The sequence below is a fragment of the Diabrotica virgifera genome, chromosome 6 (genome assembly GCF_917563875.1).
Source record: "Diabrotica virgifera virgifera chromosome 6, PGI_DIABVI_V3a".
Classification (NCBI taxonomy): Eukaryota; Metazoa; Arthropoda; class Insecta; order Coleoptera; family Chrysomelidae; genus Diabrotica; species Diabrotica virgifera.
Window position 1 is genome coordinate 175,333,982 of NC_065448.1, and position 23,640 is coordinate 175,357,621.

General features: G+C 35.3%; 2 protein-coding genes across 5 annotated transcripts in view; one reads left to right on the plus strand and one right to left on the minus strand.

Moving 5' to 3' along the window:
• The window catches only part of LOC126886435 (paxillin), a 312,639-nt gene that overhangs the window by 166,093 nt on the left and 122,906 nt on the right, over positions 1–23,640 (plus strand). The window contains exon 1 of one of the 4 annotated variants that reach the window (XM_050653375.1): positions 1,070–1,141. The exons of the other annotated variants lie outside the window; for them this stretch is intronic. The gene's annotated coding sequence lies outside the window, so the exon portion shown is untranslated. Of the gene's footprint in view, positions 1–1,069; positions 1,142–23,640 lie in introns of those variants that run through there. 4 annotated transcript variants of the gene reach the window in all.
• Positions 12,982–17,487, minus strand: LOC126886436 (scaffold attachment factor B1-like). Its single transcript, XM_050653377.1, has 2 exons — positions 17,304–17,487; positions 12,982–15,232 (listed from the first exon to the last, which is right to left on the minus strand). The coding sequence occupies exon 2, from the start codon at positions 14,680–14,682 to the stop codon at positions 13,318–13,320; it is 1,365 nt and encodes a 454-aa protein (XP_050509334.1). The 5' UTR covers positions 14,683–15,232; positions 17,304–17,487; the 3' UTR covers positions 12,982–13,317.

Sequence of the window (23,640 nt, forward strand, 5' to 3'; positions counted from 1 at the left end):
TGTCAACAATCCAAAATGTCTAGATATTTTTCAAAATTAATTATCGTAACTGGTTTAGACAAGAATACCTAGCATCTTCTTCTTATTCAGGTGCCATCTCCGCTACGGAGGTTGGCAATCATCATAGCTATTTTAATTTTTGGGGCAGTAGCTCTAAATAGTTGTTTTGAGCTGCATCCAAACCATTCTCGCATGTTCTTCAGCCATGAAATTCGTCTTCTTCTGATGCTTCTTCTGCCATCTATCTTTCCTTGCATTTTGCGTCGCAGGATGCCATACATCTCGCCCCGCAATACATGTCCGACATACTGTAGTTTTGTTTTTTTAATTGTAAGTTCAACTTCCTTCTCTTTACCTATTCTTCTTAGTACTTCGTTGTTCGTAACTCTATCTACCCAGGAAACCCTCATTCTTCTATAGCTCCACATTTCAAAGGCGTTAAGTCGTCTCATTGTCTCTACATTTAACGTCCATGATTCCACTCCGTAGTATAGTACACTGTATACGGTATACGTAACATTTTGTTAGGCGTACTTTAAGGCAAGCCGCACACCAAAGAAACATGAAACGAAAAACATGAAACATGAAACGAAAAACATGTTTCATGAAAAGAAAACACTGCTAAACAAATCTCAAAGTCCGCCTATAAATGAAACGAGTGTGATTCATGCTAATGACACATTTTTATTTTCGGAGAGTCTCATAAATGGCCGGACGTATATTTGTTTAGCAGTGGTTTATTTCCATGAAACGTAATTTACGTTTCATGTTTCTTTGATGTGCGGCCTGGCTAAGAGCTAATGTTAAATCTTTGCTACATATCAATATTTGATACCTAGCATGTCGGGATGATTTAGATACATTTTAGAAGTAGTCCTTATATATTTGCAGAATAATTATTGACTAATATAGTTGTTTAGTCTCGTTTTAAATTATGTGTTTTGATTGAAACACAATATCGGCAATCCTTTCTTCTGTAATCGAGGTTATCAGAGATACACCTAAAAATAAACGATATTACAGAATAAAAAGGTTATATTATATAATACTACTATTGTTGATACTATTATTTTGTTATGTAAATCTACTCAGTATTTTAGTGTACTACATACAGAATTTTGTGGTCAACAAACAAGAATCTGTAAGTATTCTTACACTGATTGATTGTCAATTAAATTTTGTTTGTAATATAATCTGTAATGTGTAATGACTAAATGATCTTCAAAACTTTAATTACATATTTAAACAACTTACAAAGAAGTACACGCGTGTAAAATGGTATACAGGGTGGTGAATTGGAAAACGGCCTATAGGAAACTCAATGTAAAATTCTAAACTGTTGAATTCCTGCTTCCCTAATTATTCTACATCAAAAGACATGAGAAACTATTTGTAGAGGATTGAAATCTTTATTGAAAACAATTGTTAAAATTGTTCTGCGAATTAAACACATTCCAAAATTTTGTAAAATATAATAAATTTTATCAAAGTATTTGCAAAATTTAGGCCACACACAGTGCAAGAATGTGTATAAGGTTGCCTTCGGTCACAATGAAATTATTATATTAACAATATTTTGAACTGTCAGGATTTTTATTTTATCGTTTTTATTGTTTAAAAAACAATAAAGTCGAAAAGATGTCCTCAGTTGAAGAGAAAGTAGTAATAATAAAGATGTTTTATTCAGTCAATAGTTTGCGTACTGTCAGAAATAGTAACGTGTGGCCTTACTTTTACGCACTTACTTAGGTATCGCAAATGTATTCTATTTTTCAAAATTGTGAACTCTGTTTAAATCGTAGAAAAATTTTAACTTTTGTTTTTAATACATATTTTAATCCTCTACAATTATTTTTTCATGACTTTTGATGTAAAATAATTAGGGAAGCAGGAATTCAACAATTTAGAATTTTACATTGAGTTTCCTATGGCCCGTTTTCCAATTCACCACCCGATATATGTTTTATTAAAGAATTTTTAAGGTCATCCGAATGGATTACAAAATTCCAGAAGGCTTTTGTTCTTTAGACCAAAATCCTTTGGCAATCACACTACCGTCATTGAAACTAGAAGTAAGTATAGAAATACTTAGGGTAAAATTTTGACTGTTAAACAAAGCATGTGGCAAATACTTACATTCTCTTTGTGAAACTAACCCACTTTCTTGTTTATAAAAACCTTAATGTTACATGATTGTGATGTTAAAATTAAAATTTGAAACGACACTAGGTCGACGTTATAAGATTAACTTAAAGGGCAACGTGGATGTCCCTGATCGAAAAATTGATCGAACGCATCGTTATGAGTGATACAGACCAACTAATATGCACATGGAAATAATATCATTTCCCATTAAAATTTTACCCTTTTTATTAATTTTAATCTGGAACTTAATATGTACTTTTAAGTTTCTGTGATGATGGCCCGATAAGACCGAGAACTTTCTGGAATTTTTGTAATCCACTTGGATGATTTTAAAAGATTTTTTCTACAACCGTGATAAAAATGCAATTTTTAGCACTCCATAGGAGCGTTAAAAATGCTACTTTAAGGCACTAGTGCTTTAAAAATTTTAAGGCACTGCAGTTAAAAGTGAATTGTCAAATTGTGAAACGTCAAAATATTTATATTTCATTTATTAACATTAATGTTAATAGTACAACTTGCGCAATTTGAAAAAGGTGGTTTAAAAGGGAAGAAAGGTAGCCAATAATACAATAGCCAATGTAACGAGGTCGTTGTGTTGTTGCTCCAGGTAACTAAATCAGTCGAAGAAAAGAGTTCGTTTTTTAAGACATTTTTATTTGGAATCAAAACATACAAAAGATAAGATAATTAGCCTTAATTACTCGTTAATTTCGTTAATAAAATATATTTATAATCTACGCATCGAGCTTTCTGTTCTGACCGATGTGACGATATTTTGTACATGAATGAATGATTTTGACGATCGCGTGAAATAGGAATTGCTTTTATTAATACGACATGAATGTATAAGGAACGGGACGAAAGGGAATCTCGCTCAGCTCGCCAGATGAACAGACATATTAGGGATATAGTGGAGTCACTGAAGGTGGATATGAGCTATAACCTCCGATTTCGTTGAACCTCCATCGATTTGCATGAAAATTGATGAGTGGTTAGAGGATACCTCAAGAAACAAAGGTGACATGGTTCCAACTTGCGCTTTTACCCTGGGGGTGGATGCCTCCCCTTCTCGGGGTGAAAATTATTTTATTAAAAATAACTCTATAATTAGATAGGGGGACAAATTCTAAGCAAAATTTGTTATATAAAGTTATTAAAATAATTCAAAACTTTTTGAGTTATTAAAGATCAAACATTTTAATTTTTCGTAAGAAAAATGCATGTTTTTAACCTATTTTTCATAGATAACTCAAAAACTATAAGTTTTTACAAAAAAGTTAGAATTACCAAAATTGAAGCTAATAAAAACTTAAATAAACTTATTACTAAAAAAACCTCTTAATATTAACTAAAAGTGAGTTATAGGTAATTGAATGCATATTTTTTCGGCGAGTACCCAAATCTAAGTTTTCAAGCTTAAATTACGGGAAAATAATGCATTTTATAACATAAACTTATTAAACATTTGTGAAAGTACTTAGAAATATCTATGAAACGAGATCCCGAACAAGTTAATAGCATTAAAATTTATGCTCCAAAAATTTTTCAAACTTTATCTTTTAAAAAATTTTCCAAAAAACGTTATCGTTTTTTTTAATAACTCCGTTAATTTTTACGATATCAGGTTCAACTAAAAACGGTTTGTAAGGTAATTCCAAAGGCTATTAAAACGCGTTGAATTTAATCTTTTAAACCCCTTACTTTTTTAAAAATCAAAGATTAAATGGCCACGGTTACATGGTTCTCGCAGCAAAATCTAAGCTTTAAACGTTTCTATCTCGGTTATTTTTCACCCTATAGAAATGGCAAAAAAGGTAAAATATTTTATATAGAAAAAACTAAAATTTAGTTATTTACCATTTTTTACGTGTATTGAGTATTTTTATAGTTATTATCAAAAGAAAATGAAAATGACGATAATTTTAAAAATTATGATTTTTTTAAATTATATCTTTTTTTCAAAAATATGCATTCTAAACCGGTGAAAATTGTTAAAATCATTACTTATGCTAATACAAAGAAATTTTTTAAGGATTACTATAAATTTTAATTTTTGTGGAAATTGCGTATGATCTATTTTTCACTTTTTCGTAATAAATTCGAAAGGGTTCTCTTAGTTTCATCATAACTTGCTTAATTTTGATGCTATTAACTTCTTCTGGAGCGCATTTGTTAGGTATTGTGAAGTACTTTGATAAGTGTTTAGCAGGTATATTTTATAAAATGCATCGTTTTCCCGTTATTTAAGCTTGAATACTTAGATTTGAGTACTCGTCGAAAAAAATATACATTCAATTACCCATAACTCACTTTGAATTAACATTAGTTTAGTACTTTGAGTTAACAGTGTATTTAATTTTTTATTGTCTTCAATTTTGGTAATAATAACTTTTTTGTTAAACCTAATAGTTTTTGAGTTATACATGTGTGAAAACATGCATTTTTTTACGAAAAAATAAAATCTTTGATCTTTAATAACTCAAAAAGTATTGATTTATGTTAATAACTTAATATAACAAATTTTGGTTAGAATTTGATCCTCTACCGATTTATGGTATTATTTTTAATAAAATAATTTTCACCCCAGAAAAGGGGTGGCATCCACCCCCAAGGTGTAAGCGCAAGTTGGCATCATGTCACCTTTGTTCCTTGAGGTATCCTCTAATTACTCACCAATTTTCATGAACATCGATGAAGGTTCAACGAAATCGTAGGTGAAAACCTTCATTGACTGCACTAATATACGATCACCGTTCGTATAAGGATAGGTAAGAGGAAAACTGTCGGATTCGCTCAGCTCGCCAAAACGACAGCGGAAAATGGTCGGGAACTACTACCTACATAAACTCACCTCTTATACCTCGCTGTTGTTTATTATTCTTCAATCAAAGCTCCAAGAGTAATCTCCCACAGTGGGGGGTTACTTTAAAATCGTAAATAGATTCCCCCAATTTTTATTGCAGAAGTGGATTCTTTACGTAAAAATAAGCAACTTTTATTCCAGACATTTTTTTCAATTATGGATAGATGGCTCTGTAATCGGAAAAAACGATTGTTGGAAATGGAAAATTAAATTAAAAAAATGGAAAGTCCCCACTTAAATGGAAAACTTTACTTAACTTTTTTTGGTTTTAGGACCTACTCTTCACAACCCAATAGGTCCCCAAAGTGCTCGAGTAACTGCAAATTTAGCACACTTTCCTCCCCTACTATAAGGTGTCGTTTTCAATGAATGTTGGAGACAATTTGGCATATACGTTTTAATGTTATAAGGCTCTGAAAGGCGCATGAGATAATATCTTATTGTGTCTTATTCATAAACACAATAATACAAAGACCAAGGTTAATTTTAGAAAAAAATGCTCGATACTTAGATAACCGATAGATGTATAATCCAAAATTATGACAACAGTGAAACATATTTTGGCAAAAACTAATGTCTTGTAATAATAATGTTAAGTCCACGGTATTTTAATATAATCTTCATAACAGAATTAAATTATTAACTCCTACCTGCTACCTACTCGTTCTGTTAATAATTTCGAACAATACTTTCGAAAAATAAATTACTATTCAAACTAATAAATCTGTACTGATGCAGCTGTTATAAAAAGTAGTAGTCCAGTCATCAGAAACGAAAATGCTACGGAACTTCTCAAAAATATGAACAAGCTGAATTTTCAACGAAAACTTTTCGTTTATAAATTCGCAAAGTCTGTGTGTTATTGCGTTGCCGCTCCTGCAATGCTTAGAGCAGATTTATCGATGGTTTCTCATGTAGTTTTGTCTTCTGAATCCAAATCTGAAAACGGCATTTCGATATCTCTAGCCGTCAGCTGAAATCGTTGCTAGTAAGTAGGCTAGTTTTTTAATCTGAATTTGTCAAGCAAAGCATAGGTTATTTACTTTTGAGTTTGACACTTCGTGAATGTCAAACTAAATTTTAAATGAAGTATGTATTAATAAAATATCAATGATATTATAATATAATAAATTCACTATATTATAGTGAATTTAATTATTATAATATTATAAAATAAATAAGATGTTCAAAAATACAATTTGAGTATATTTTGAAAGCAATAATTTATTAAAAACTTAAAGGTTTATACGAGTATACGGCCTCCTCTTTAATGATAAATGGACTGTTCCATTCGCTAAATGGTTCGCTAAACTCAGACACAACTGGCTAGTGATTTTAGTAGGTAATTTTTTTAGTTTTTTGCCAATTTTGCCAAACTTGGCAAAATTACTAATTATTTAGTAATTACTAACTATTTGGTAATTATTTTTTTTGCCAAATTGGCAAAATTACTGACTAAAATCACTAGCCAGTTGTGTCTGAGTTTAGCGAACCGACCATATGAAATGTTGTTTGGAATAAAAAATTATGCTCTGATATGTGCATCCTTCTAATGGAAAAAATATTTGAAACTTTTTCTCAAATTATTCGATCAAGAGTAAAGTACCTACCTTTATAGTTCAAAATATTTAAATTAGAATGATATAATTGCACATTAAAACATATTTTTTAATTCTAAACAACTTTTTATAATAGCAATTTTCCAGATTATGAATTAAAATACACAAATTTAAACAAAGTTTTCGTTATGATAATGCTCGCATTTTCAGCTTGTTCTGATAATGTAAATTCTAGGACCCCAAAAAAGATGCAACTGTTTGTCACTCCTACCCTCGGGATTCCCCGTAAAAACCCCCTCGTAGAGGGTGGCACGGAAAACATCGGAAGAACGGTTCTCACAAGAAACGACGCTTGAAGCGACCGGTCATTTTGCATGTCAGTTACGCGAGCATAAGGCCTTTCGCACACACAGCTACTAAAAAGAAACTAAACTAGTTGGTAACTAGAATTATCAACTGGTTATCAACTATGACTCGCACACTACGCTACTGAAAATTAATAAAACGAGTCACTTCTTGACTGTACATTGTACTGAGTAGCTTTGTTAGGCGGTGTTTAAGTTTATAATATGTTGTTCTGAAGCTATTTTCTTGTGGAATTTTTGTAATTAACTAGTTTTTGATGGGAAATAAGCCACAATTTTACTAAAAAATGATTTTATTAACGTTTTGACGTCAAAATCGGATGCCGTTGTCAAAATACAAAAAATATTAATGAATTAAACAAAAATGGTGTTGCTTAGTAAAAAATTCTTCTAATAATTTATTTAATCTGACTCATTTATATCGGCAATTCAGACATATATTATGTATTTTAAAGTAGAAGACTTTAAAATGATATTGTTGTTATTATTTATTGTCACCGTTGCGTGTAGTTGTATTTTTAAAGACAGGTCACATGTTATGATTTTTTTGTGACAAATATTCTTGAGTTGGGGTTGATTTCATGTAATCGAATGAATTATCTTTCAGTAAAGTCGTCCCAGGAACGTAACTCATAAATATTGGCAATATAATTTTAAAGTCTTCTACTTTAAAATGTATAATATATGTCTGAATTGCCGATATAAATGAGTCAGATTAAATAAATTATTAGAAGAATTTTTTACTAAGCAACAACATTTTTGTTTAATTCATTAATATTTTTTGTATTTTGAGAACGGCATCCGATTTGGACGTCGAAACGTTAATAAAATTTTTAGTTAATAAAATAATAGAATTTTTTTAGTAAAATCGTGTCTTATTTCCCATCAAAACTAGTTAATTAAGTTTATATAGGCACGGATGTTTTCCACTTCTTGCATTAAACGACTCTTCCGCCAATTTCGCGTGTTAAACTTTAATAAAATATCACAAAAGGCTGGAAACTAGTCCCCAAGCGACCTGCATGTCCAGTCCGCTGTCGACTGATCACTCTCGCATTATAGACCGGCTGCTAACTAGTAGCATTGTGTGCGGACACTCATTAAAATATATGGGCAGTGACTACTAAGTAACTGATTGGTAACTAAAGTTACCAACTGGTTTCTTTTTAGTAGCTGTCTGTGCGGATGGCCCAAAGATTTTAAATATATACTGGGTTGGGATAAAGTATGGAACCAAGCAAATATCTTTGAAACGAAAAGATCAATATTTATGAAACTTTGCATACAAGTACAGTGACGCAAAAGGCATCTGATGCCATATTTTTTGTTACTACTCCACTTCCGGTTCCACCGGAAATAATCTTAACTTATTTACTTGAAATGAGACACCCTGAATATTTTTGCAGCTTTTAAAAGAAATTGCTATTTTTAATTCATACATACCAAATTTGGAAAAAAATTGTTAAAAAGTGTCTGTAGATAATTTTTTGTATTAAAATTGACAGAAATAAGTTGTATTAAAAATGGTTCATTTGGTGTTAGAACTCATGAAGAGGTGTGGAGTATTTTTAATGATTTGCATCCTGAAAGAAATTCTATATCCCGTTCAACAGTTACTAAGACATTTCAACGTTTTAATGCAACTGAGATGGTCAAAAATTTGCCAAAAACTGGAAGACCAGGGACTGCAACGAACGAAGTTATTAAACAAAATATTGCAATTGATTTAGAGGAATCACCTCAAACTTCCACAACAAATTTGGTACTGTTACGCGATTGACTCTACTATTTTATTTATTTATATCTTTAGGCACTAAGTTTAATTTAAATAAAGGAAGACTTACTTATATTATTTTATTTACATCACTTATTTATTTTAATAATTACAAATAACACCAACTAACACATCTAATTTATTTACAACTCAAATTTATGATTTAATTAACTAAACATAATAACTACGATAAATAATAAATACATTTCACTAAATCCGATCTAATACAATTATATCACGCGTCGCGGCTCGTTCATTGACTGACTGGCCTGTGATCGGATTCCTGTTCTTAAATACTCTGGCAGCGGTCGCCTCGAAACGCCGTGGAAGATCTGGCCTTTACTCGTAACGCGGAGAAATATCGAGAAGAATTAGGCCGGGTTGTGAGGCGTCACATTGCCCCCTCCTTAAAAGATGGTTCCTCCTGGAACCTTGTCGGGACTGGAACTGGATGCTGGTATCTGCAACTGGACCCTCTTTTACAACTCCCAGTTGTATAAAAGTGACAGGGGACGGTCTTCTCTCCGCACCAGTAATTATGCGGATTGCAACAGACTAACACCTGGACCTCGGTGTCTTTAAAAATTTCTTCTACCATATTTCGGATAACTCTCCAGTCTAATTGGCGGCATTCTAACTTTGGCATGGCTAACTTTTGCACGTCGGACTCCAACACGTGCTCTCTCAATTGAATTAATGCATCCCATACATCTTGGTAGGTAGGTTGGTCATGGACAGTGTCTTTTGTTACCAGATAGAATAGGTAACGTGATGTATCTTGGAGTTTCAATGCTTTGCCAGGAGCTGGCAGTTGGCATTGAAGTTCTGCAACTCGACCAAACTTCCTTCGGAAGGCGGATGCCAACCCTCGTGCGTCTTTGATACTGGCCGGGATGGTATGGGCCAGCGAGTAGTCATCGGGAAGTGCGAGAAGATCTCGCTTTTCTTCAGTGGTAACACCATGTCTTGCTTTACCGGTACCTCCGTAGGCACCCATGAACTCTTCAAAGGTAAGGTCAGGTATTTCTCGAACTTGGTTGACTTCCACTTCTTCATCTACGTCGTGGTCTCCCTCGTACGGCGCCAACCGGTTATGGTGGACTATCATCGGCTTTCCCCTAGGAATCTTGCTTATTCGGTAGATAACGTCAGTGATTTTCTTGACAATGAGGTACGGACCTTCCCAGAACTGCTGCAACTTGGGAGAACAACCTGTTCGCTTCTTTGGATTATAAAGCCAGACTTTGTCGTTCTCCTTGAAACATCCCTTCTCAGCTTGGGTATCGTATCGTTTCTTCATTCGGTCGCTAGCGATCTGAAGATTAGAACGGCCCAACTCATGTATATCGTCCATTCTTCTTCGTAATTCATTCACGTAATCCTCACCAGCAACATCTTCTCCAGGTCGACATCCAAACTCTAGATCACAGGGTAGACGCATCTCACGTCCAAATAGGACTTTTGCTGGTGTTTGGCCAGTTGATTCGTTAACAGCAGATCTATAGGCCATTGCGAAGAACGGAAGGTACTGGTCCCAGTCTCGTTGATGATTGGACACCATCTTTGTCAAATACTTGCCGACTGTCCTATTCATACGCTCCACCATTTCATCCGATTGCGGGTGATAGGCCGTGGTCCTTGTCTTCTTCATGCCTAGTTTATCACATATTCCTTGAAATAGATCGCTCTCAAAGTTCCTTCCTTGGTCACTATGGATCTCCAGAGGTACTCCAAATCGGCTGATGCAGTCTTTGATTAACACATCTGCAATAGTGGCGGCCTTCTGGTCTGGAATTGTGTAGATCTCCACCCACTCCGTGAAGTAATCCATTATCACCAACATGTATTTGCATCCATTGTCACTTTCTGGAAATGGCCCGGCAATATCCAAAGCTATTCTTTCAAACGGACTTCCAACATTGTACTGTCTCATAGGAGCCTTTCTTTTCCGGTAGGGCCCGTTACTTGTAGCACAGGTAGTACATTTCTTACACCAGTCCTTCACATCGTCGGAACTATTCATCCAATAAAATCGTTCCCGAATTCTCTGAAGGGTCTTCTTTACACCAAAATGCCCTCCTGATGGACTGTCGTGTAACTGACAAAGTACTTCGGCTACTCTGCTCTTTGGAATCACCAACTGTGTTCTCCTCACCGAACCATCATCATTTTCTATTACTCGTTTAAGCAAGCTGTCTTCCAAGATAAATGAGTCCCACTGGGCCCAATACGTCTTAACTACTGAGCCTAGGCTTGATATTTCTTGCCAAGATGGTCGACGATTTTCTTCTTTCCATTTTCGAATCTTCTGTAAAACTGGATCTTTTTCTTGTTCTTCCTTGATCTTGGTAGGCGTCCACTCGTCGTTGACCACTGTTGTTCTTAGTACTGCTGCTTCCTTTGACTCTGTTTTGTTGCAATGGGAACATTCTGCTGGACACGATCTTCTAGATAGAGAATCAGCGTTCCTGTGGCTAACTCCGGCCCGATGCTCGATCTTGAAATCATATTATTGAAGTCGTTCAATCCATCTGGCTATCTGACCCTCTGGATTCTTAAACTGCATTAACCATTTAAGGGCGGCATGGTCGGTTCGGATTAGAAACTTCCTTCCGTAGAGGTATTGATAGAAGTGTTCCACTGATTTTACTACGGCTAGAAGTTCTCTTCTCGTGACGCAATAATTTCGTTCAGGTTTTGAAAGCACTTTACTAAAATATCCAAGGACTCGTTCCTGTCCTCCTTGGATCTGCGACAGCACTCCTCCAATTCCCACATTGCTTGCATCCGTATCTAAGATGAACTCTCCTTCTGGCAGTGGATACCCTAATATTGGCGCTGTAATTAAATGCCTCTTCAAAGTTTCAAAGGCCGTTTGGCAGTCTCCATCCCAGCAATAATCCCTTGCTTCCTCTGTAAGTCGCGTTAATGGCTTAGCGATATCTGCAAACTTCTTAATGAATCTCCGGTAGTAAGTACATAGTCCCAGAAAACTTCTCACTTGATGTTTATCAGTTGGTTCAGGCCATTCCTTAATGGAATCGATTTTTCCTTTGTCCACGGCCACTCCTTCTTTGCTGACTATGTGGCCTAAATAATTGACTTTACTTTGAAATAGCTGGCATTTCTTGGGATTTAACATTAACTGGGCAGCTTTATGTCGATTAAAAACGTCTTCTAAATTCTTCAGGTGGTCTTCAAACGTCTCCCCCAAAACGATTATGTCGTCTAAATACACCAGGCATGTTTTCCAAGATAACCCTCTCAACACATTTTCCATCAGCCGCTCAAATGTCGCAGGAGCATTACAGAGTCCAAACGGCATAACGTTGAATTCCCTTAATCCAGATCCTGTCGTAAAGGCCGTCTTCTCTTTGTCCACTGGATCCATTTCTACCTGCCAATATCCAGACTTCAAGTCCAACGTAGAAAACAATTTACTTCCAGCTAATGTGTCCAACGTGTCGTCGATCCGAGGCAGAGGATAACTATCTTTCTTGGTAACATTGTTCAACAAACGGTAGTCCACACAGAACCTCGTAGTTCCATCTTTCTTCTTGACCAGGACCACCGGAGAGACCCATGGGCTCGTAGAAGTTTCTATCACCCCGTCTTTCTTCATTTCTTGAACAATCCTTTCAGCTTCCTCTCTCTTCGCCTGTGGTAATCGTCGAGCTGATTGACGAATTGGCCTAGCGGTACCAGTGTCAATTTTATGTTTGACAACTGTCGTTCTTCCTGTCTTTCCTCCTTTCGGTACGAATATGTCACGATATTGCCTAAGAAATTCCTTTAATTTCCTTTTCTCCACTTGATTCAGAGATTGGCCTGCAACTGCAACCATTTGGTCGAACTTGTCGTTGGAATTATCTGATGTTGTTGTCTGATGGATTATGGACGTCACGGGTACACAAGTTCCTACTTTTGTCTCCTTCTTGATGGTCACCGGGTAGTCATTGACATTAATCAATCTCACGGGAATTTCTTTAGCAGAAGTAACCAATTCCTTTCCAATTATGATTCCTCGGCCAACCTCCTCGTCGTGGTTCCATGGCTCCATCATAACAGGCGTTCCTTCTTCTACAGTTCCCTGTAGCCGCGCTACGATGATCGTTTCACTCCTCGCAGGCACAACTGTATCTTCTTTAATGGCTGCTAGCACAGTTCTGTCATCATGTGGATGAAGAAATACCTCCTCGTTGCCAACTTTGATTACCCTATTCTTAAAATCCAATTGAAATCCATGCAAATTCATTACGTCCATTCCTAATATAACATCTTCTTCGATGTTTGCAACTATGACAGTATGGACGAACTTTTCTGCTCCAATCCCTAATTGTATCTGGATTTCTCCATGGGTGTTGGCATTTTCACCTGTGGCAGTCCGCAGTCGCAACCTCGTTGGTAAGAGTTTCTTACGGCTGTTTAAAACTGACGGTCGTATAATCGTCCTGGTCGCTCCGGTATCCACCAACAATGTATACTTTTTACCATTTATTTCTCCATCCACATGTACACTATCTTCACGACATTTCAAAGAAGCTATTAGTATGAGAGGGTCTTTGGAAAAGTTGCGGGTCGAAGCTGCCCCCCTGAGGCCGACCCGTTCTAGTTTTCCTGCTGGTGAGTCTCTTGATTGTTATTGTACCTAGGGTACTTACATGAACTCCGTACGTGTCCCATTTCCCCACAGTTCCAGCACCTTATGGTCTTCGTTTTCTTGGATGCAATGTCTTTCATCATATTAACAAGCTGGTCAAGTTTGTCCTCATCCTGTTCCTCTTTCACAGTCCTCACTTTACTGTACCCACCAAAGGCCTGGGTAGCTGATTCGTATTCGAGGGCGGCAGACAAGACATCGACCAGCGTCTTGTGACGAGCTAATCGCAGTGTTCTTTGCATTTCATGATCACGAAGGCCATCAATAAATGTTTGAACAGCCAACTTTTCCATCATGTCTTCGGGAGCTGTTGGATATGCATATCGTACTAACCTGGCAATATCGACCTCGTATTCTTGAAGAGCTTCATCTTTCTTTTGTCTTCGATTTTTAAACTGCGACTGATAGACATGCTCTAAATGTTCGTGCCCGTATCGCATATTCAGTCTCTTCTTCAGCTGCTCGAAGTCATCTGTCTCCTCTACGGCTATGGTCTGGAGGACATCCAAAGCGTCGCCTCGAAGAGCAATAGAGAGGTTTACAGCTTTTTCTTTTTCGGACCATCCGTTCGCTCTGGCCGCAGATTCGAACTGTTTCATGTAGTTGTTCCATGATGACTTTCCGTCGAAATTTGGCACCTTAACACGAGCATGACCTACACTCCCTTCAACTATCGACCGTGGCTCCACTTTGTATTTGGTTTCATCATCTTTAATATCTGTTAAGATGGGTTCCACCACTTTGTCCACTTTTTCCGTTTCCTCCAGTTTCTTTTCTATTTCCTTGATCTTTTCTTCAAAGGTAGATTTTATGGACGATATCTTGTCGTCAAAATCCGAAGTGACTTTAGAGATCTCGTTAGTCATTTTGCTGTCAAGGGATGAAATATCACCCGAAACTTTCTTCTCTAATGATGCAATGTCTGTCGAAACTTTCAAAACATCCGAGGAAACTTGGGAGATTTCACTAGAAACTTTTTTTTCTAACGATGTAATGTCTGTCGAAACTTTAGAAACATCGGAGGAAACTTTCGAAACATCCGAGGAAACTTGGGAGATTTCACTAGAAACTTTGTTCTCTAACAATGTAATGTCTGTCGAAACTTTAGAAACATCGGAGGAAACTTTCGAAGTCGACGAGATCACAGCAGCATGCTTGTCTTCAAACAAATAGGTTTCTGGATCTTGACCCTCTTCCTGAAGAGCGTTCTTTAGACGTTCGACCAGATCAGCCTTTTTACCAGTAGAACTCAGATCCCTTTCTTCCAATTCAAGTCTCAGGTCTGCAATTTTTAGCTTACACAAGGTAGACATGATCACACACTTTATTTATTACGATTTATATTAATTTATTTTTAAAGGTTCCACACTGTATTTAAACCGAAAATTTACGTTGATATTTATTTCAAGTATCCCACTTCTGACACCATTTTGTTACGCGATTGACTCTACTATTTTATTTATTTATATCTTTAGGCACTAAGTTTAATTTAAATAAAGGAAGACTTACTTATATTATTTTATTTACATCACTTATTTATTTTAATAATTACAAATAACACCAACTAATACATCTAATTTATTTACAACTCAAATTTATGATTTAATTAACTAAACATAATAACTACGATAACTAATAAATACATTTCACTAAATCCGATCGAATACAATTATATCACGCGTCGCGGCTCGTTCATTGACTGACTGGCCTGTGATCGGATTCCTGTTCTTAAATACTCTGGCAGCGGTCGCCTCGAAACGCCGTGGAAGATCTGGCCTTTACTTGTAACGCGGAGAAATATCGAGAAGAATTAGGCCGGGTTGTGAGGCGTCACAGTACTAAACCATGGAATAAGTCAACGTTCTGTAAGGAAAATATTGAAATTGGAAAAATATCATCCGTATAAGATACAATTGGTTCAAGAATTGTCAGATGATGATTTTGACCGATGCGCGACAGCTGGAGTTTTGCGAACGAATGATGGACATTTGTAACGATGACATTTTGCAAGTACATAATGTAGTATTTTCCGATGAGACAACTTTTTGCTTAAATGGAACAGTTAACCGCCATAACTGTAGGTATTAGTCAGATGAGAGTCCTCATTGGATTCTTCTTCTTTAAGTACCGTGCCCAAATTTTTAGGCGTGGGTAGCTTCCATAACAATTTGCCGATATCGTTCTAGATCTTGTGCGGCATGTAACAATTGATCTGCTGATAAGCCAGTCCATTGACGAAGGTTTCGGAGCCATGAATATTTCTTCCGACCAATTCCTCTTTTTCCGTCGATATTTCCATTGAGTATTAACTGCAGCATCCTGTATCTGCTACCTCTCATTATATGCCCCAGATATTCAAGTTTTCTCTTTTTTAACATCTTGGTTAAATCACCTTTGCCTTTACCTACTCTGTTTAAGACTTCTCTGTTTGAAATGCGTTAAACCCAAGATATTCTGAGCATTCTACGATACGACCACATCTCAAAGGCTTTTAATTTGTTCACCATGTTAACCTTCATGATCCAGGTTTCACATCCATATAGTAATACAGGATACACATAACATTTTAGGAACTTGATTCTTAGTTGTAAGTTCAGCTGAGAGTTGCTCAGAATAGATCTAAGTTTCATAAATGCTCCTCTTGCAATTATTTCTATACGAGTTTTAATTTCTTCATCCGGATTTAGTGTCTCGTTTATCCAACATCCTAGGTATTTAAAATGGTTAACTTTTGTTATTGGTTCATCACTGACAATTAGTTGCATAGGGCCGACGTCTTGCTTACTAACCACAAGTAACTTTGTCTTTGTTACATTTATGTTAAATCCGTTATTGGAGCATTCTCTAGTGACTCGATCTATAAGGAATTGAAGATCTTTGATATTTTCAGCCATGATTGCGGTGTCGTCTGCATATCTGATGTTGTTAATAGTTTCTCCCCCGATTCGAACTCCACATTGTCCTTCCAAGGCTTCATTAAAAATTATTTCTGAGTATACGTAAACAAAGTTGGGGATAACACACAACCCTGTCTGACACCTCTTTGAATGCAAATGTTGTCTGTTTCTCATTGGATTATTGAAGCACATACCCAACATCCACGAAAGTTGAATGTGTGGATGGGAATTGTTCAAAATAGACTAATAGGCCCATTTTTCATAGACGGAAATTTGAATGGTGACAAGTATTTAAATTTACTAAATAACCAAATTATTCCTGCACTTCAACAAAATAACAATTTTTGGTTTCAACAAGATGGAGCGCCTCCTCACTATGATCGACGGGTTAGGGATTTTTTGGAGGTAAATTTTCCAAAATAATTGATGAATGTGAACTAATACCTGAAGAAATCTTGCAAAACGTGACTCACGAATTTATTTATAGCCTTGCACTTATCAGGAGGTAAACGGCGGGCATTTTCAATGGCAGGGTATGAATTAAAAATAACAAGTTCTTTTAAAATCAGCAAAAGTAGTAACAACAAATATGGCATCAGATGCCTTTTGCGTCACCGTACTTGCATGATGCATAGTTACATAAATATTGTTCTTTTCGTTTCAAAGATGAAACCTTAACCCTGAAATCTTTACCCTGAATAAATGTATATAAAAATGTACATATTTGTAGTTGTAATCGCGCGTGAAGGGCGTGTCATGTGAATGTGCCCTAAGGACTCAGACACATGCCAGAGCTTAACGCCGCGTTTTATCTGTTTTCCTTCTTCTTCTTCTTCATGTGCCCTGCCCGTTGCGGACGTTGGCTATCATCATAGCAACTGTTTTCCTTGGGACTTGAAAGGCGGTGTTAGGGTTTATCAGGTAAAACAGGTAAAACGCGGCGTTAACCGCTTCTCTTGTGAACCTGCCCTAAATGAAGAAGTTATTTTGCTGCATGATAAATGTTTGTGTATTAGGGAAAATTTCTGGCCACTTACCTACACCTACTCTCCGTCTCCAACTATCGATAATAATATTAATCGCCGTGCAAAATTTAATTTGTTATGCTCAGTAATAAGAGACTACGATCAATAACAAATTTTTCAACAAAATTAGTTTATCATCGACGGATATTAGTCACTTAAAACTCTTAAATTTCTTAAATCTACAAACGATCTCGCGCCAAATGTGGGATGTTGAAATATTCTACGCAGCTGCGAGTTATTTTGGTAATCCAAAATATATTTTTATGTTTTCCGATTCTAATCTCATAGATATTTTTGATGTGCGAATCCTAAAAAACAACGAACTAGGAATGCCGAAAATTGTACCCATACTACAATTTCGATATACAGCCACCTGTTGGATGGATTCAACAGGTTGCAATTTTATGAACACTTGAAAATTAGTTCCACAAATTCTTACATATAAAAAAGAATTATTGTTTTAAAGGATTTAAATAAAGTTTATTGTGATAGTATTATAATATTATATAACACACCCAGAGCCGTGCGGTACATTATATTTTAAATATGATACAAGTCTTCGAAATGCCGCCCCTTAAATTAATATTATTGAAACTTAACTTTTATTATTATTAAGCGAAACTACACAAAATGAACGAAAACTCTTATTTTAAAAACAAAACATACTTACTTTAAGGGCACAAAATTTCGGGTTAACACTTTTTAAATGTATTCGTTTTTTTTTCAAATCGTGAGAAAGTAATAAGTATTTTTAAAAAAATTAATCGTAGAATGCAATATTACATTATTACTGAGGGCCGAAAGTCCCTGAAAACTTCTATAATGTTTATTTCAATAATATTTTTCAAGGGCTGCAAAAGAAAAGAAAATTGAGTGTGATTTTTAATTTCAAATATCTCATTCAAAAGAAACTTTTTGTTTATTCTAAGGGACTTTCACTTTTGTTTATTGTAATCTTTCATTCAGCGTTTAAGTTTTTCAAAAATATTTATCAGTTTTTTCAGGATTCGAAAGGAATGAATGCATTTAAAAAACGATTCAAAAAAATTTTTTCCGCCTACGCTCTTAAATGAAATATGTATTAACATTACATTAAATAACATTTACAAAAATTGCAATATATTACACTTCCGACTTTAATTTTGGCAAACTCTTAATCAGATTGGTGTAGTCTAAAGTAGCAGCTGCTTTATGAGTGCTAAATTTTTTAGTTGTGTTTTATCTTGGAGTCTTCGTAAATAGTTTTTTGTCATTTTTGATTTTAAAAAAACTTATTTCCCCACTAGCTACCGAAACAGGTAGTGTTAATAAAATTCTTAGTCTTAGTGATACAACTACATTTGTGTATAAATAAATTATGTTATTTTGGCAAAAAAAGTTCAAAATCTCTAAAGCTTTCATGGAGGATTGGTATCATAATTTGGCATGAATCAATTCTTCTAGTAAAGCATTTGCCTCTATATCAGATTCTTTTTATTTTTATATTGAAAGTATTGAATGCAGATTCATACAATATTTTTCTAGTGTTTTATAATATATTTCCCTCAATTTAACAATATATAAAAATTTAAAATTTTTATTATGAGTTTCTACAAACGAAAATCGATCAATCAAAGAATTAACGGCAATGTCTAAAATATAGAGGAAAACATTTACAGTGAAACCCGCTTATTAGAATAACGGTTAAAAGAATATCCCGGTTTAAGGAATAGAAATTTGAGATCCCAAAACGTTTATACTAGCAACCAACGATCGGTTATTAGAATATCCCGGTTATAGGAATACTTCTGCTTGACACGAAGGCTTTTCCAATAAGCGGGTTCAACTGTATTATAAATTTAGCTTCCTTAAGAGCTCGTCCACAGATTTTTCGTAATCAAATAAACGTTTTTTTTTTCTCCTAGCTCGAATTTTATTTTCGGCTGGAAATTCGGAACTTATATCAAGGTTTTCTGCAATATTAATTAGCAGTAATTTTCATTTGGTCATAACTAGATTGTCTGTAACTTTTCATTTTTTCTATAGTTTCTGACATTTTGAAACAATCTGACAATTTTTTTCTGATTTAACTGATTATGCCGCCCCCTTGTGATGCCGCCTAATGCGATTGCCTCGCCGCATCATAGCACGGCACGGCCCTGAACACACCACAGGATAGAGGTGCTTGGCTTCGGTAGTCTTGAATAATTTCTTCCACTTTTTCCGCTTCTTCACTTGTTCTCTCCAGACCATTGTTCCCATTTCTTCTATGTCAATCCGGACGGCATCACAAGACTTCCTTCGTGGCTTCCTCTTATTTCCTTGTTCTCCTACGAAAATTCTAAGGTCGTTTCTTTCTTTGGGCATTCGTAAAACATCTCCCAACCATCTAACTCTCTGTGCCCTGATTTTATGTGTTATTTTGGGTCTCTTACATCTAAACAGATGAGAAAGTATAACGCTGGGCAGAATACATCGACGAATTGTCAGATGATGAAAGAGGTAACCAGGAACACATAGAACTTACTTCAGGAGAAGTAGGTACAAAAGAAGAAATAATACACGCATTAAAAACAATGAAGAGCTGATAGGTTTCCTGACATGAGCCCTGGACCTGACATGTTTCCTAACGAACTAATAAAAATTATAGATGAGCAGCATATTGATGTTTTAGTCACACTCCTGAACAAAATTTCACATGAACATTTACCAAAGAATGGTTAGCGTTCATCTTTACTTGTCTCCCTAAAAAGAAAAACGCAAGATAATGCGAATGCGGCGATTACCGCACCATTAGCTTGATGTCCCATGTGCTAAAGTTGCTACTGAAAGTCATCCATTACGGAATATACCATAAACTAGACATAGACATTAATGCTACGCAACTTGGGTTTCGCAAAAAGCCTAGGAACGCGTGAGGCTCTCTGTTCACTTAATATATCAATACAAAGGTGCCTGGACGTCAATCAAGATATATATGCGTGCTTTGTTGACTATAACAAAGCATTCGACAAAGTACATCATGAACAATTCATGCATGTCCTGAAATCAAAGAAGATAGACTACAATAACCTCAGGATCATTTATACTATAAGCGGCGATATAATTATCTGTACGAATTTATACTATAAGCAACGAATAAAGTATGTGTGTAAATTTTTGGGAGCTACCGTGTGTGCTACTCGGGAGACATCCCGAAAAAAGCTATTGAGGGTGAAACAGCTAGAACAAAGGTAAATGAAGTTCACATTAACAATATTAGATATGCTGATGACACTGTCACCTTAGCCGAAAATATTGGGGATATGAACAAGAATACGGTCTAACAATGAACGCCAAGAAGACAACATTTTTTATAAAAATATCGAAAACGCAAAGAACTAGCGAGAATCTGTTCATAAACGGAACCAATGTGGAACGAGTAGACCAATATACATATCTTGGAACAATGATCAACTTCACAAATGATTACTTCCAGGAAATCTAAAAATGCTAGAATGCTAAATTTTAACAAAATGAAAAGAGTGCTCTGCGCAGGAGATTCGAAGTTGGAGTTAAGAGTTAGGTTGGCCAAGTTTTCTTGACTTTGTTTTCTGGAATGGAAGTTTGGACCTTAAATGCGGCAAACGACGGAAACATTGGAATTCTGAAAATATCGTGGATAGAACACGTCACAAACAAAGATATTCTGAGAAAGATGAACAAAGAAATGGAAATCTTAAATACCATCAAAACAAGATGTGGGATGTTGAAATATTCTACTCGGCTGCGGGTTATTTTGGTAATCCAAAATATATTCTTATGTAAGTAGATATTTTTGATGCGCGAATCCTAAAAAAACAACGAACTAGGAATGTCGAAAATTGTACCCGTATTACAATTTCGATATACAGACACCTGTTGGATGGATTCAACAGGTTGCAATTTTATGAACACTTGAAAATTAGTTCCACAAATATTTACATATAAAAAAGAAATTATGTTATTGTTTATTTAATTAATATTTTTAAGTTCATTGCGATGGTATTATATAACACACTACAGGCCCTTGGCTTCGATAGTCTTGACTAATTTCTTCCACTCTTTGTTCAGTCCCTTGTTCTAATTTCTTCTGTCAGTCCTGACGGTATCAAACGCCTTTTCATCTTCCAAATTTTTCACTTTTTTTCTTCTTTCTGATTCATTGTCGAAGTTTCACATGCATACAACACCGTTGGTCTCACTATCGTTTCATTAGGTCGAATCTTCGCTAACCTGGACAAGTTTTTTTGCCTTCAATAGTATTACGTTTAATGATCCTACTGCTTTGTTACCTTTCAATAACCGTTTATCCGTTTTTCTCTCTTCGCGTCCTCTATTTGTAACTGTTACTCCAAAGTACCTACCAAACTGCTCATTTATCCTTACAGTGGTCGTTTATTTTCTTCTGCATTTGCCATCTCATTTCCATATTATACTTGGTTTTTTATTGATTTATAGTCAGGTCAACACATACCGATTTTGAAATTTGATATTATATTTTCTTCAACCTTGATTGGAATTTTGGTATTTTTGGTATTTTTCACTCGTAATACCGATCGTTTTTATCATTATAATATGTTATGAGCCTCTTAAATTTATGAAAATTTGTGTGAAGAAAGAGGGCCGAAATAAAAAGATCATGGTTCGAAAATTACCATCCTATTGTTTACAACTTGCCACACATGCCGGTCGATTTGACCGATTATATCTCAGAAACTACTCATCACAATTAAAAGTTTTTTGTTTTAAAAGATGCGTCCAGCCGCGTTCTTTCCAATACCGTTTTCATAATTTAATGGTTGCCTGCCGAGATATTCTATTTGTGGCTGATTCTGATTATAACGCAAGGCAAGTGCTCGGCATGGGCAAGGTATCGGCTCGGCAAGATACATTTTACATAAAATCTTATGCACTGCACGGGATGTAATTCACACTATGCGTGCCAGGCATGCGACGTTCTTTTCGAAACAATCTTTGCCGAGCACGTGCCTTGCCGGTTCCTTGCACGTCTAATGAGAATAATGAGCCAAAAACTTGTTTATAATTTTAAAATATTCTTGAGACCGCTTAAATAGTCCAATTTCAATTATGTAAAGTACGTTAGATAGACAGTGCCTTTTTATACAAAAATCTTAGTTATTCTGAGGTATCCTAATTATTTTGGTTGTTATTGCTACCGGAAAATGTAAATTAACAATTTAATTGTTGCTAAACTGTTTATTCAATTTCCATCGGCTTCGGGAAATATAATCTATACCAAAATAGCTTTTATGTCACCAAGTTATTTATCTATTAATAAATAATTGCTTATTTAAAATTTTAGTTGAAAGCTAAAAATTTTGTTGGAAAAACCCGCATTTTCTGAGGAAAATTTTCGTCGAAGTAAATCGGGAAAAATATGTCTCTATGCAGAATTTGATTACGGTGAATTTTTATTTGGGTGTTTTTGGTGTAAAGGAACAAACAGGGCTCAAAATAATAATGTGCGAATTAGAACAAGCAATTAGGAATGCAAATACCGCAAAAGCAGTATGCCTAGATCAGATACTCACTGAGCTAATTAAATGCATTGACGAAGAAACACTGCATATACTCTTAGATATATTCAACGAGGTATACACAACAGGAGTAATACCCCATGATTGGTTGCTGTCCACGTGCGTAACACTACCCAAGTCAGTACATGCGACAGAATGCTCCCAGTACACAGTTGAGTCCAGGGTTATTTACCCGTGCGTCATTAATACTTGGCGAGATAAAACACATACTTTTTATCTAGCATCATTGTCTTCCACGCATGAAACTAAAGACAAACCGACACCGCATGTTATTAACAAACTTTGTTACCGCAAAGATACATGTTATTTTTATAAACGCTCTAGATTCAGTACATCGAAAAGAGATAGGTACAAAAATGAAGCTTTTCAGATTTTCGGTACAATTTCTGACGTTTCTGATTTGTTTACTTGTCAATGTCAGTTTGTTGAATTTTTTGCTTGTTTTATTGACCTGTTTTTGCACTAGAAGTTATTTATATTAAACAAACAGTTGTTTTCACAACCAATTTTATACTGGAGTTTGAAATTTTATGGTAAGTGTATTTAATTTTGCCATTAATTTACATACAAAGTTAACCTCATTCACAATCAAGGAATGTTTTTGTTTAAGTTTGCGTAAAAGTGAAATAAATAACAAAAAGAAATTTTTTATTTTCAAATATTTGTATTATAACAAGTATTTAAAATCACTAATGATATTAAAAGAATTTATTAAGCTACTTCAAATGTAGCTGTAATTCTGCACCAAAATTTGAGGTGACTCAAATTTTTTTGCAGAAATTGCTTGAAAA